Source organism: Trichechus manatus, unplaced genomic scaffold (genome assembly GCF_000243295.1).
Source record: "Trichechus manatus latirostris isolate Lorelei unplaced genomic scaffold, TriManLat1.0 scaffold00040, whole genome shotgun sequence".
In the NCBI taxonomy this organism is placed as follows: domain Eukaryota; kingdom Metazoa; phylum Chordata; class Mammalia; order Sirenia; family Trichechidae; genus Trichechus; species Trichechus manatus.
Window position 1 is genome coordinate 11,873,209 of NW_004443976.1, and position 13,704 is coordinate 11,886,912.

At 46.0% G+C, this 13,704-nt stretch overlaps 1 protein-coding gene across 1 annotated transcript; it reads right to left on the reverse strand.

Moving 5' to 3' along the window:
* Positions 1 to 124: 124 nt before the first annotated feature.
* On the reverse strand, positions 125 to 13,669 carry WRAP53 (WD repeat containing antisense to TP53). Its single transcript, XM_004376212.2, has 10 exons — positions 13,110 to 13,669; positions 12,873 to 12,971; positions 12,321 to 12,432; positions 2,356 to 2,444; positions 2,075 to 2,165; positions 1,835 to 1,967; positions 1,065 to 1,273; positions 770 to 873; positions 487 to 624; positions 125 to 371 (listed from the first exon to the last, which is right to left on the reverse strand). Exons 1-10 carry the CDS (start codon positions 13,508 to 13,510, stop codon positions 125 to 127), a joined length of 1,623 nt encoding a protein of 540 aa, XP_004376269.1. The 5' UTR covers positions 13,511 to 13,669.
* Between the last annotated feature and the right edge of the window lie 35 nt (positions 13,670 to 13,704).

Sequence of the window (13,704 nt, forward strand, 5' to 3'; positions counted from 1 at the left end):
AGAAACAATATACCAGTGCCCACTGCTGCTGGAAAAGGGAGCCCACTAGCCCCCCTCCCCTGCCCCCACTGCCATCATTCGCCTCCCCAAAGAGACACAGACTCTAGTATCGTATAAAACCTTTTTATATAAACTCATCCCCACCTCCCTCCTGCTGCCCCTGTCCCTTCTTGCCCTGGTGATCCTCAGGGCTGCTGGCGTCTGGGCTCCCCCAACACCACCAGAGCTGAAGCCGACATTCTAGGTGGGCGTGGCGCATTGAGAGCAGGGGAAGATCCAGCTCCTGCTCCCCTTCGTCCCCGCTCTCCGTAGGCTCCGGAAACACACGCTGACCAGAGGCAGTGGCCAGCAGAGGCAGGCTGGGGTGCAGGCTGAAGGGAAAGGCAGGCAGGGTCTGTCAGCACCCTGAGAGAGATGCTCACTCCCTTGGGAAGGCAGCTCCCTCCCCAACCCAAGCCCCTACATCTGCGGAATTGAACTGATGACCTCACTCCATTGGTGCAGTCCTTCTGGGGCAGAAAACTCAGGATTGGCTCCGGCTTGCCGTTGTCCTCCAAAGCCCCACTGAGGTCCCACACAGAGACAGCCCCACCAGTGCTGCCACTCACGAGGAACTGCCCAGTCCTGGGAGAGAGGAAAGCCCTGCTGGCATGGAGGCATCACCCCTGAGGCAGGAACCCCTCACTCCAGAGGCTAGGACCCTAGAGCTAGGCTCTGAGATTCCTCAGGGCATCAGGACCCTGGGCAGGAAGGAGTCACGGCCACTCACGGGTCCAGATCGAAGTAGATGCGCTGATTGGTGGCCACCTCCCGACTCAGGGACCACAGTGGATGACTAGGCCACCGGAGGTCCCAGCACAGGAGCTCAGCATCCTGAAGACACAGAATGGCGACCTGAAGTCCTTCTACTCCCATAGACAGCCTTGCTTCCCCTCAAGGCTCACAGGCACTCCTCTGGCTGGGGCTGATCTTCCCACCCCCATCCCCCAACACATCACAGACTACACCTCCACTCCTACCCAACTGCCCACTTGCCTTAGGATCTCAGGACGAGCCCCCCCTACCTTGCGGGCTCCTGAGAAGAGGCGGTTGCCATCAGGGTGAAAGCAGAGGTGGGTGATGCCCCCATGGTGCCCCCCAAGCAAGGCGAGAGGGGAGCCATTGTCACAGGCATAGAGACCCAGGGAGCGACCATAGGAGCCACAGGCATAGAGGGGCTGTGTGGGGCTGAAGGCTATGCAAGAAATGATGCCACTCTGGCCCTGCTTCTTTGCTGGAGAGAGAAGGAACAAGGCAAGGGAGAGGGCAATGACACCTGGCATTAACCAGGCTAATCGGAGGTGTATCTCTGTAACCTGTCCCCAAGCCAACGTGCTGAGACTCAGAGTCTCCACCGCCCCATTCACCACAAGCAGGACAAAGACCTCTGATGCTCCTCAGATCCTTCCATCTCCTAGAAGGACCTAAATGCCCAAGTCCTGCTTCCTCCCTTTCAAATCCCAGTTTTTCCTTAAAGGGATGGAAAGCTGAAGGCCTACAGGAAAATGAAATCAGCTTCACTTAATATTTCCCAGAGATATTAAGATTTTGGAGGCCAAAAGGTACACAGCTGACAGGGTAAACCAACTCTACTATCCAGCTGGTTGACCTTGGGAAAGTTTCTTCCCCTCTCTGAGTCTATTTTCTATTCTGCCAACTGTACATCAAGTTGCCTCCCAATGCTGTGCTGAGGATGAAATGGAACCCCATGTGTGGGTGCCTGGCTCCCAGAAGGCCCCTCTGCAAGTGGCAGTTCCCTCGCCCATCCTCCTCCCTTGGACACACAGATGCTTACCAAACGTGGACCGGACCTCGCAGTCACGACCGGGCCGGGCTGTATAGAAGACACGCACAGTTCGGTTGAAGCCACTGAAGAGCTGGGAGCCATCCAGGGAGAAGCAGAGCGAATGGGCTGCCGTCAGTTCATCCTGGGGGTAGGAGAGGGCTGAAAACAGGCCTCTTGAGGCCCCAGCCATCCTCAAGGGAGGAAAGCTTGGCCAGGAGAAGAGCTGAGGCTGGGCTGGCAGGTCCATACCAGGTGGTTGTAGGCGCGAAAGGAAGCCCGGAGCTCCCCAGTGAATGCATCCCAGATGTGAATCGGGTTCTCCCGGCTGCTGCTGGCCACGCTGAGAGAGACACGGATACTGAGGCCCCACTGCTGTCAAAGGAAGGGGAGGAAGCCAACTGACCAGCCCTCTCAGCTCCCATCTGAAAGGCAAACCAGTCTCTCTCCCCTCAAGACCCTCAGCTACCCTTGATTTTCTCTCTGAAGAGGGCCCCCTTAAAACTGTGAGGGGTTCAAAGGACATCACTTACTAGGAGGTATCTGGCTGGGTTGAAGACATTAGAGAATACCAGCAGTAATCATAGATGGTGTCGCCCTCCACCATTCGAAGGACAGGGGCCTGGACAGAGATGGGGGGATGCCTGGGTCACTCGGAGGGAAGAGGAGCCAGAGATACAAGTCTCTAATAGTCTTACGGCAGAGAGAGATATTGTCTATACACATTTTAACCAGGAATAAGAAGGCAGAGATGAAGTAAATATAAAGAATAGAATCTTTATCTCAATGTTCAAGGGTAACTCAGTCTTTAATGTCAGATTTAGGCCACCAAAAGCCACACAAACCAAAATAAATAAATAAATAAACAAACCCATTGCCGTCAAGTCAATTCTGACCCATAAAGACCCTACAGGACAGAGTAGAACTGCCCCATAGGGTTTCCAAGGAGTAGCTAACCTTTTGGTTAGCAGCTGAGCTCTTAACCACTGCGCCACCAGGGCTCCATATAGATTCACCCTTTTTAAAAAGAGAGGAAGAAACAATGTCCAGATCCAGAGACAAAGAAACAACCTCTGCAATGAGCATTTACCAAGCACCTACCAGGTGCCATTTGATCCTTTAAAAACTTACTCAACAGTTTAAACAAATGAAATATTTTTAAAGAACAAACCATGACCCTTCCACCCAGCTCAAGAAATAAAGTATTATATTGTTGTTGTTTGGTGCTGTCAAGTCGATTTCAACTGACAGTCATTCCATGTGATAGAGCAGAACTGCCCTATAGGGTATTCTTGGATGTAACCTTTACAGAAGCAGATCGCCAAGTCTTTCTTCCGTGCACCTGCTGGGTGGGTCTGAACTGCCAACCTTTGGGTCAGCAGCCAAGTGATGAACCGTCTGCACCATCAGGGTTCCTTAAAGTATTATATAAAGCAATTAAAATCCTTTCCCTATAGAAATTCTCCCTCAGAGATGAACACTACCCTGAATTTATCATTTTCATGCATTTCCTTAGGAATATATTCAGTGAAAAAATATATACATCATTACCTTGCATGCCTTCAAACTTTCTATTGATGGCATCCTACTGTATGTGCCCCCCCGTGATTGTATTTGTGAGACTCAACCATATTGATGCATTTAGCTCTAACGCATGCATTTTCACTGCTGGACAGAACTCTACTTGTGAATGGATACAGACTGGTTTATCCTCCTCTTGACCGTCAGGGATGGTTAATTTTGTGTGTCAACTTGGCTAGGCTATGGTTTCCCACTGTTTGGCCAAATACTAGTCTAAATGTTGTCATGGAGCAGTTACAAAGTGATTAAATCAGCTGGCCTTGAATAGAGCAGGTTATCTTCCATAATATAATGTAATTATCTTCCATAATGCCATCTTAAATAATGTAATCACCTTACATCTAATAAGTGTAAGGTAATCATCTTCCATATTGTTATCTAATGTAATTGCCTTCCATACTGCAATAAAACGTGATCAATTAGTTGAGGTCATATCAGCATAGGGTGGATCCTAAACCTAATTACTTTTCAGTTATAAAAAGACGAGAATAGACAGGGAGACAGACACATGGGGGAAGACAAACACCATGTGAAGATTACCCACAAGCCAAGAGCTCTAAGGAACCAAGGAATGCCCACAGTTACTGACAAGGAAGGAACGGACATAACTGAGACCGTGATTTGGACTTTTAGCCCCCAAAACTGTGAGAAAATAAATTTCTAGCTGTAAGGTTGGTGGTTTGAACCCACCCAGGGGCGCCTTGGAAGACAGGACTGGGGATCTGCTTCCAGAAGGTCACAGCCTTGAAAACCCTATGGATGTACAGCCAATTAATGTAAATGCTGTCAATAAGTTGTACACCTGTAAAAAGCTGAACTGGCAAAAGTTGTGTGATAGATATATTTACAAAAACAACAACAAAAAGAAAGTAGCTGCTGAGGCTGCTTAGGTACAACCAAACACCTCATGGGATTTGGTTCCTTGGTTTGAAAATTTAGGGTCATGTTTTCATGGGACATCCCAGTTAACTGGCCTAAAAATGTCTTTAGTGCTTCTGTTCTACCTTCTAGTTCGCTGTGTAGTGCCTGGGACTTAAAAGCTTGCAAGCAGCCATTCAAGGCACAAAAATTAGTGTCTATTTGCATGAAGCAACAAAGGAAGAAGGAGAGTCAGAAACAGGAGGAAGAAATGAAATGTGTGGCTTTCTGCCTTCATGAACAACTGCCTCCTTTGATATGAGACCAGAAGAACTAGATGGAGCTGGCTACCGTTACTGAACAATTTTGATCAAAGATTCTATAGAGGAATCCTGATCAAAAGGGGTAAAAATGCAGAAGAGAATTTCAAATTCTCATAGAATCCAGACTTTCTAGAGCCATGGAGACTACATGAACCTCTGAACTACTGCCCTGAGATAATCTTTAAACCTTAAACCAAAATTATCCCCTGAAGTCTTCTTAAAACCAAACAATAGTTTAGCTTAACTAGTAAAGAATGTCTGCCTTGAGCATTATGCTCTTATAAGATCTATCTATAGGGGATCAAATTGACAATAGCAACTCAAAAGTTTAGATAGGAACCTTAGGGGCAGTGAGCTTATGTTAATGAGGGAGGAACAACTCAGAAAACGAGTGTGAGAACAGTTGCACAACTTGAAGAATGTAACCAATGTCACTGAATTGTACATGCAGAAACTGGTGAATTGGTGTATGCTTTGCTGTGTATATTCTCAACAACAACAAAAAATAAAATAAATTATATTAAAAAAACCCCACCTATGGAGTAGTTCTACTCTGCACACACGGGGTTGCCATGAGTTAGAACTGACTTGATGGCAACCAACAACAAAGCCACCCACTTGTGGTATTTGTGTTACACGGCAGTACTAGGTAACTAAGACACAGTCGTTCATGCTTTTCCATTTTGGGTTAGTGTGCTTTAACATTCCGGTACACATGTGGGAGAGTTTCTCTACGGACTCCACTACAGAGTAAAATTACTGGCCTGTGTGTACGGTACGTACTTTGCCAACTTTTCTAGATAATGTGACATTTTTCTCTAAAGTGCTTATCCCAACTTACTCTCCCATCAGCAGGGTGTAAGACTGCCTGTTGCTCTGTATCCTCTTGGTATTGCCAGACTTTTAAATTCTTCTCAATTTGAAGGATGTGAAATGGCATTTCATTAGGTATACATCTGTATTTTCCTCATTACTAGTGAGATTAAACATTTTTCTGTATGTTTGTTAGCCATTTAAGTACACCTTTTTATAATCTTTGCCCATTTCTCTACTGGGTTGTTTATCTTTTTCTTACTGATTTGCAAGAAATCTTTAAATAGTCTGGATACCAATTCTTTGTCAGTTATTTGTTAGATCCTCAGGGTGGTGCCAGCCACCTATGACTTCAGTTTCCACCTCTACACTCCAAACCCAAATATCTCATGTCTGGTGGACAGCTCCACTTGGATGTCTCACAAGCACCTTGAACTCAAAATCAGTCCATGGCAATTTAGCATCTTCTGCCCTCAAACCTGTTGTTCCTCCTGGGCTCCACTTCCAATTTTCAAGCCTGAAACCTGAACACCAGCCTTAACTAATACTCTTCACTTCCCTTCTCCTGGTCCAACCCAACACCAAGTCCTGCCAACTCTATCTGCCTTGTAGGTTTCTCTTGAATCTGCCTACTCCCCTTCCCTCCACTCCTAAGATCGTGTTACAGGCCACTGCCTTCTTGCCAGCATTTCTACAACATTCTACGTGTTCTTCCGGCCTCCCTGCTCCCCAACACTCTAACCTGCCCATGCACTCTCCACACTGAAGCCACACTGAGGCCCTTCTGTACAGTGTCATTCTCCTGCTTCAGACATTTCAATGACTCCACATAACCCGCAGTATAAAACCCAAACTCCTTACACAGCATTCCATTACCAAGCTCCTACCCTCTACCAATCTCTCCACTCAGTTCCTGAAAACCTCTATATCCCACCATTCTAACCCTCTGTTCCCAGAAGGTGCCAACTCACTCTACTCTCAACCTGTAGGTTTTCAAATGTACTAGTCTCCAAGCCTGGAAAAGTCTTCCTTCACCTTCCCCAGCAACTCCTCCTGGTAAAATCTTAATCATCTTTCAGGTCTCTTAGATGCCTCTTCCTCTGTGAAGCCTTCCCTAACCCCTCGAACTGAGCAAGGTGCCCCTGCTAGATGTTCCTACAGCCCCTGGGCTACTCACTGCATTGTACCTGTTTGAGAAGGCAAGAATCGTGTCTATCTCACTCACCACTGTTTCCACAACACCTACTGTATAATCAATAGTCAATAAATAATTTTTTAATGGACAAATAGAGATAGGAGACTGTTTCAGTAACATAAGACCCAAAATAATAGTACCTTGAATTGAAGTAGAGGCAGCAGAATGGACAGAAGTAGATGAATTAGAAAGACTAGGTGGACGAGCTGGGATTTGGCAATTAATTGGATGTCAGGGTTTGGGAAAAGATTAAAGAATGAGACCCTGGCTTCTGGTTTGGATACTTCTGAGGTCACCAAGATAGAAGGACCTGGGGAGCACAGGAAGGCTATAAGGTGCCAAAGTCTTAAGTGAGTGAAGGAGAATCAGATGGCACAACCTCAAATGAAGTTTTCACAAAGGTAAAGGAGCAACTGTCTGGATATGGCATTTCGGAATGAGGACAACAACCCTCTCCTGAACCCGAGATATGTAGAGCAGAGAGGAGGCAAAGTCTCCACTGGATGGAAAGGGACAGAGGAAGCGAAGGCCTCAGGCAAGGGCCACAGGGTAGGGAGAGTACTCAGGGAAGAGGCTCAGGAAATAGAAACAGGAGTTTCTATGTACAGGACCAAAGTTTATTAGTGGTTACAGGAGGTGGGAGGGCAGGTGGTGAAAAGGAGCGTCTTAGCTTAGAGGGCACTAAGTTTCCATTAACGGTGGTGGAATGATTTGGAAACAGATACGGTGATGGTTCCACAACATAACGAACATAACCAATGTCACCGAGCTGTACATTAAAAGATGTCGAATTGGTAAATGTTTTGTTACATATTTTTTTTACCACAATAAAACTATTTTTAAAAAAACAAAAGAAACAGGATTCCAGAAAGCTCTGTAGAAGGGAGAGAAGGGAAACTATGATGGGGAGAAGCATCATATGGAAATACCTTCAGAAATGACTCCCCAGTTTCCCCATCTATATATATAAATTTTATTTATTTCCCAGTATTAAACTTGCAGACATTAAAAATGAAAATGCCTAATGAGTGAGGTCATGATAGAATTGGTACACTCATGCATTGCTGAAAACAGTTTAAAAGAAAAAAAAAAAGATTTCAAAACAAATTGATTATCTGTAAACCAAGATATATAAAATATGGACAGACGCTGTCTGATCCAGGGTACTTCTTTTCTTTTTATTGTTTTATTGGTTTGGTCTGTATGCATTTGCCTATCTCGTGTAAGTGGGAGCATACAATATCCCAGGGTATTTCTTACTCATAAAATTTCTCCATAAAAAGAACCAACCCTAAAATACATGAAGATGCTCACAGAAAATTAATTTATGTGTAAAACATCTGGAAACAACCCAAATGTCCAAAACAGGGGAGTAGGTTAAGAAAATTATCCTAGGCACTCAGTGAAATCTCATACACCATTAAACATGATAACTACAAAGCCTGGAGCACCGTGAAAAGCATTTAGGATTGGACTGTTAAAGGAAAAAAGCAGCATATAAAGCCGCACTGTATGATTACAACCAAATAAGCTTTCAGTACTTGGACAGAGCTTGGAAAAAGTGGAGAAAAATTCAAAAGGCTGAATTTTGTGAAGTGGGAGGCAATGATCACTCTTTCCCTTTTAATATTCCACTTCTGCTAAATACAATTGAGTAATAAATACCGAGCCTCCCACATTCCCAGAGCCACCTGTAACTACCCGTGCCTGAGACAGCCTCTCCGCTCATCAGCTCTCTCAGGAGGGCTGCACCATGCCCAGCGGGCCCTGCTACATGGCAGGTTTCTGTTCCAGGAACCGGAGCTTACAGTCCTTATTTCTTGCACAGAGAACTCATGCTGCAGCTGACCAGGCCTCTGATCTTAAGGAGCTCCATGTTAGGCAAATGTTCAGGATCATCCCCAGAACTGGCCACCCTTCTTTGGGTAAGTCATCAAGATTCATCCCCGCTGACGTCAGGCACTACAGAAGTCCCAGTCTTGTGGGTCATGCTTTATCACTACGACCTGTATATCATTCTATATACTCCCTAACCTGCCTCAACCCACACACCCCCTGCCCTCCAAATCCCTGAACTGATACCTGTGAGACTCCCACTCCAGGATCCAAAACCTCCCTTGTTTCTCATCCTCGTTTCAGAACGCTCCATTCACCCACCTGGGTGGGCCCGACTCTGGCTGTCCCCTGAGGTCCTCTCCTGCTAAGATGGCTTACTTCTCACTCTCCCTCACCAGTACCCAGGGACAGGACATAGGTGGGTGTCAACCTTGCTCCCCACTGTCACTTCCAAATCTTTCATCTCCAAAAACTGTGGCTCCTCTGTGGCTCTTGCCATCAGACCAGCTCTCCCCTTTTTATCACCCTCCCTCATTCACTGAGACTTTCTCTCCTGGCTTAACATCTCTCCCCACAGATACTCGTTATCATTTTTGTTACCATCCTGTTATCCATCATCTCCTATCTTCCGCTTCCACCAGTCTTTGAACCTGCTATTCTCTGTCCGACACATATGTCCCCTAGATATTTGCACAGCTCCCTCCCTTACTTCCTTAGGTCTCTGCTCAAATGTCACCTTAATAGTGAGGTCTTCCCTGGCCACTCTTTTTAAAAATTGCAACTCACTCCCCCAATCCTCTTCTCTGCTTTGTTTTTCACCATGGCACTTGTCAGCTATATATTTTACTTGCTGTCATGGATTGAATTGTGTCCCCCAAAGATACATGTCAACTTGGCCAAGCCATGATTCCCAGTATTGTGTGACTGTCCACCATTTTGTCACCTGATATGATTTTCCAATTTGTTGTAAATCCTACCTCTATGATGTTAATGAGGCAGGATTAGAGGCAGTTATGTTACTGAGGCAGGACTCAATCTACAAGATCAGGTTGTGTCTCAAGTCAATCTCTTTTGAGACATAAAAGAGAGAAGTGAGCAGAGAAACAGGGGGGCCTCATACCATCAAGAAAGTAGTGCCAAGAGCAGTGCATGTCCTTTGGACCTGGGGTTCCTGTGCTGAGAAGATCCTAGACCAGGGGAAAATTGATGACAAGGACCTTCCTCCAGACCTGACGGAGAGAGAAGGCCCTCCCCTGGGGCTGGTGCCCTGAATTCGGACTTCTAGCCTACTAAACTGTGAAAGAATAAATCTCTTTGTTAAAGCCATCCACGTATGGTATTTTTTACAGCAGCACTAGATAACTAAGACCCTTGGTTATTTTTTTATTGCCTGCTCCCCACACGAGAATATAAGCTTCATGAGGATGGGGACTTTTGTATGTTTTGTTCCTAACTAATCCTCAAAACCTAAAACAGTGCCTGGCAGGTAAGAATGTGCTCAACAGAAATCTGTTGAATGAATGAAACAATGAAAGAATGAATGAACCTGTCTGGTGCCTGGGCCTCTCTCATTCCTTGACTCCCTCAGCAGCCACCACCACTGCCATCACTCTACCTCAGTCACCCACTGCCATGGTCGTGTCCTGGGCCTGGGCATCACCAGCAGTGGTGTACCTCAGTTTCAGCTTCTATCACCTCTGACCCATCCAATTTATTTCCTCAGCCATTCCAACTACAACTATTCAGCTTCATCAAAAATATCTTTACAAAAAGCCTGTGAGCAGCCATCTAAGATACTCTACCGGTCTCACCTCTTTGGGAACAAGGGAGAATGAAGAAAACTAAAGACACAAGGGAAAGATTAGTCCAAAGGACTAACAGACCACAACTACCACAGCCTCCACCAGACTGAGTCTAGTACAACTAGATGGTGCCTGGCTACCATCACCCACTGCTCTGACAGGGATCACGATAGAAGATCCTGGACAGAGCAGAAAAAAAACATAGAATACAATTCTACCTCAAAAAAAAAAAAAAAGACCAGACTTACTGGCCTGACAGAGGCTGGAGAAATCCCGAGAGGATGGCCCTTGGACACCCTTTTAGCCCAGTAATGAAGTCACTCCAGAGGTTCACCTTTTAGTCAAAGATCAGACAGACCCATAGGACAAAACGAGACTAAAGGGGCACACCAGCCCAGAGGCAAGGACTACAAGGCAGGAGGGGATAGGAAAGCTGGTAATAGGGAACTCAATGTGGAGAAGGTAGAGTACTGACATGTCATGGGGTTGTTAACCAACGTCATAAAACAATATGTGTACTGTTTAATGAGAAGCTAGTTTGTTCTGTAAACTTTCATCCAAAGTTAAAAATAAAAAAAAAAAACAAAAAACAAAAAACAAACAAAAAAAATCTTTACAAATAAGTCAATATATAGAAACCAAAGATTATTAGTGGTTACCAGGAGTGGGAGGGGAAGAGGGGGAGTTTTTGCTTAGAGGGCATCGAGTTTGTTAATGGTGGTAGAATAATTTGTAAAGGACAGCAATAATGGCTGCACAACATGAAGAATACAATCAGTGCCACTGAACTATACATGTAGAAATCGATGAATTCGGGAATGTTTTGTTGTGTGTATCCCCCCCACCCCACACAAAACGTATTTATAATTCATTTCCTTACTCAGCCTAGATTCTGATCCATCAGTATAAGCATATTCCTCCAGACACACTCAAGAACTTTGTCTTTTTCTCATGGCAAACCCCAACCAGGCTATCCTCCTATTTCCCTGCCCTCACTCAACTAACACTGACAACTACTAGTGTTTACTAAGCATCTACTGTACGTCAGGAACTGCTTATTCTCTTCATCCTCGCAACAACTCTATGAGGTGGGTGCTATTATTACCCTCCTCATTTTACACACAGACAAATTAAACTTGCTAGGGAAAGATGTACAACCCTGTTAACTGGTCTCGCTTTAAACAGGTGCAGTTATAGATTGAATTGAGTCCCCCCAAAAAATATGTTGAAATCCTAACCCCTGGTACATTTGACTGTGACTTTGTTTAAAAATAGGATCTTTGAAGACCCTACTGTTATCAGTTAGCATGAGGTCATACTGGAGTAGGGTGGGCCCTAATCCAATTATGAGTGGTGACCTTATAAAAGAGAGTAAGATCCTACATGACACTGCTCCTAGCTAGCCCCGATCCTAACCCCACCTTCCCCCTCACTTGCCTCAATCCAGCCAAACTGGCTTTCTGGTCTTTAAACACACAAAACTCTTTCCTAGTCCTCGGCCTCTGTAATGTCATTTCCTCTTCCTGAAATGCACTTTCCACGGCTCTTCACATAAATGGCCTGTTATCAGGCTTCAGGCCTCAGCTCAAGCATCTCCTTTACAGAGAGTCCCTCTTTGACCATTTTTAGTTAAAGTGATATCCTCCAGTTAGTCTCTTCTCACTCTGTTTACTTCCTTCATAGCATGTACATAATCTGTAGTGATCCTGACTACTTATCGGTTTACACGTTTGTTGTCTATCTCCCACACAAGAAAGTAAATCAGTTCTTCATCTGTCTTGTTCACCACTTCATCCCAGCACCCAACCACTGTGACTGGCATACTGGTTAGTCACTCAATAAATATCCGTAGGTAAATTAAACACTGCCACAAGAAATTCACTAATTTTTCATGAAAAATTTATTCCTGATTGAAAAAAGGACGAAGAGACCTTTAAATACTTCAGAATTCAGGGCAGAAAATGCTACCTGAAATTCACGGTGAAGAACGGTCCTGTTTGTGAACATGTAGACTACCCTTTCTCCATCTAAGTGGAAAGAGTTAAATGTAAGGTGTCTGATGAAGGGGCAGAGTTAGCCCCTGCCCTTACCATTTCTGCATATTCCAGCTGCTCCTCCTCACTGTACAGCTCTGGGGGCAGGTTGTAAATCCGTAAGATGTTATCAGCACTATTGGTCAAAATGCAGGAACCATCAGGGGCCCTAAAAGCAGAAAAGAGTTAGAAGGCTGGGCAGACACGATTTCCAACTGTAAACCTAGGGCTGAGCCTACCTCTGGCATAGGTAAGTCCCCTAAGTCCTTGAGAGAACTGGAGGACCCAAAGCCCTACAAGAAATTTAAGCTCAGTCCTAAGAGAGATTCTGATTCTTTCCCCCATCTCTGTCTCAACCAGGTCCTTGTCCCAGATAACCAAAACCAAAACCCGTTGCTGTCGAGCCAATTCCAACTCATCACAACCCTATGGGACAGAAAAGAACTGCCCCATAAGGTTTTCAAGGAGCCGCTGGTGGATTCAAACTAACCGACCTTTTGGTTAGCAGCCTGAGCTCTTAACCACAGAGCCCCAGGGCTGATATAGCTGGGGTGTTTTCAGGTGACATCCTGGGGGTGATTATCTCCCTGGCCCATTACCCTTACTTACCATTTACAGCCTTTCAGAAAGTTCTCAGACTGGGCGCTGAATTCTGACCAGGAACCACTGAGAAATCGAGGTAGCTGGGAGAAGTTGTAGTTCCAAGCACTGGAAGGAAGATGGGAAACGAAACAACAAACCTGGGTCGCCAGAGGAAAGAGGAAACGGGCCTAGAGAAGTGGGTGAGGACTGGCTGATAAGGTATATCTCACACTTCCAACCTCCTCGGATTCCAGACTCACTTACGCGTTTCCCTCATCCTCTAAAGCTGGTTCCTCGGACACGCCTTCCATGGCTTCTCCAGGCCCCAACTCTGGTCCGTTCGTTTCTTCTGCAGAAAGGCTCGCATTTTCAGGTTCCTGCTCCTCGATTCGAGGACTCAACTCACTAGGAGTACCAAACCCCGTTTCCAAGAGAGTGGAGAGAGAAGCTGGGCCCTTCTCACCCAGTTCCTGGGACACAGCTGAGACAGTCACGGGATCTGGGGATATCCTGGGCGGATCATCCCCATCGGGTGGCGGTGGCATTAGTTCAGAGGCCGTATTTTTATCCATCGGGGAAGCCTGGGGGGAGAGACTAGCTGGAGCTGGGGCGTGGACTGAAGGAAGGCAGTCTGGAGCTAACGGTTGCGCCTCCGGCGTCTGCATGATGCAGAGAAAGCGCAGCAGACATTGGCCTCGGGCCGGGCAACCCTCTTCGCTTTAGCTACCGGTTGCCAGCAGAACGGCCGGGGCAGCTTCAGAGTTCGCAGAGACCCGGACCGAGCACTGGAGAAAGCCAGCTGTGCCTTCCTTCCTCTTCCGGGAGAGGGCAGAAGATCTCCAGCAGGCGAGACTAACGG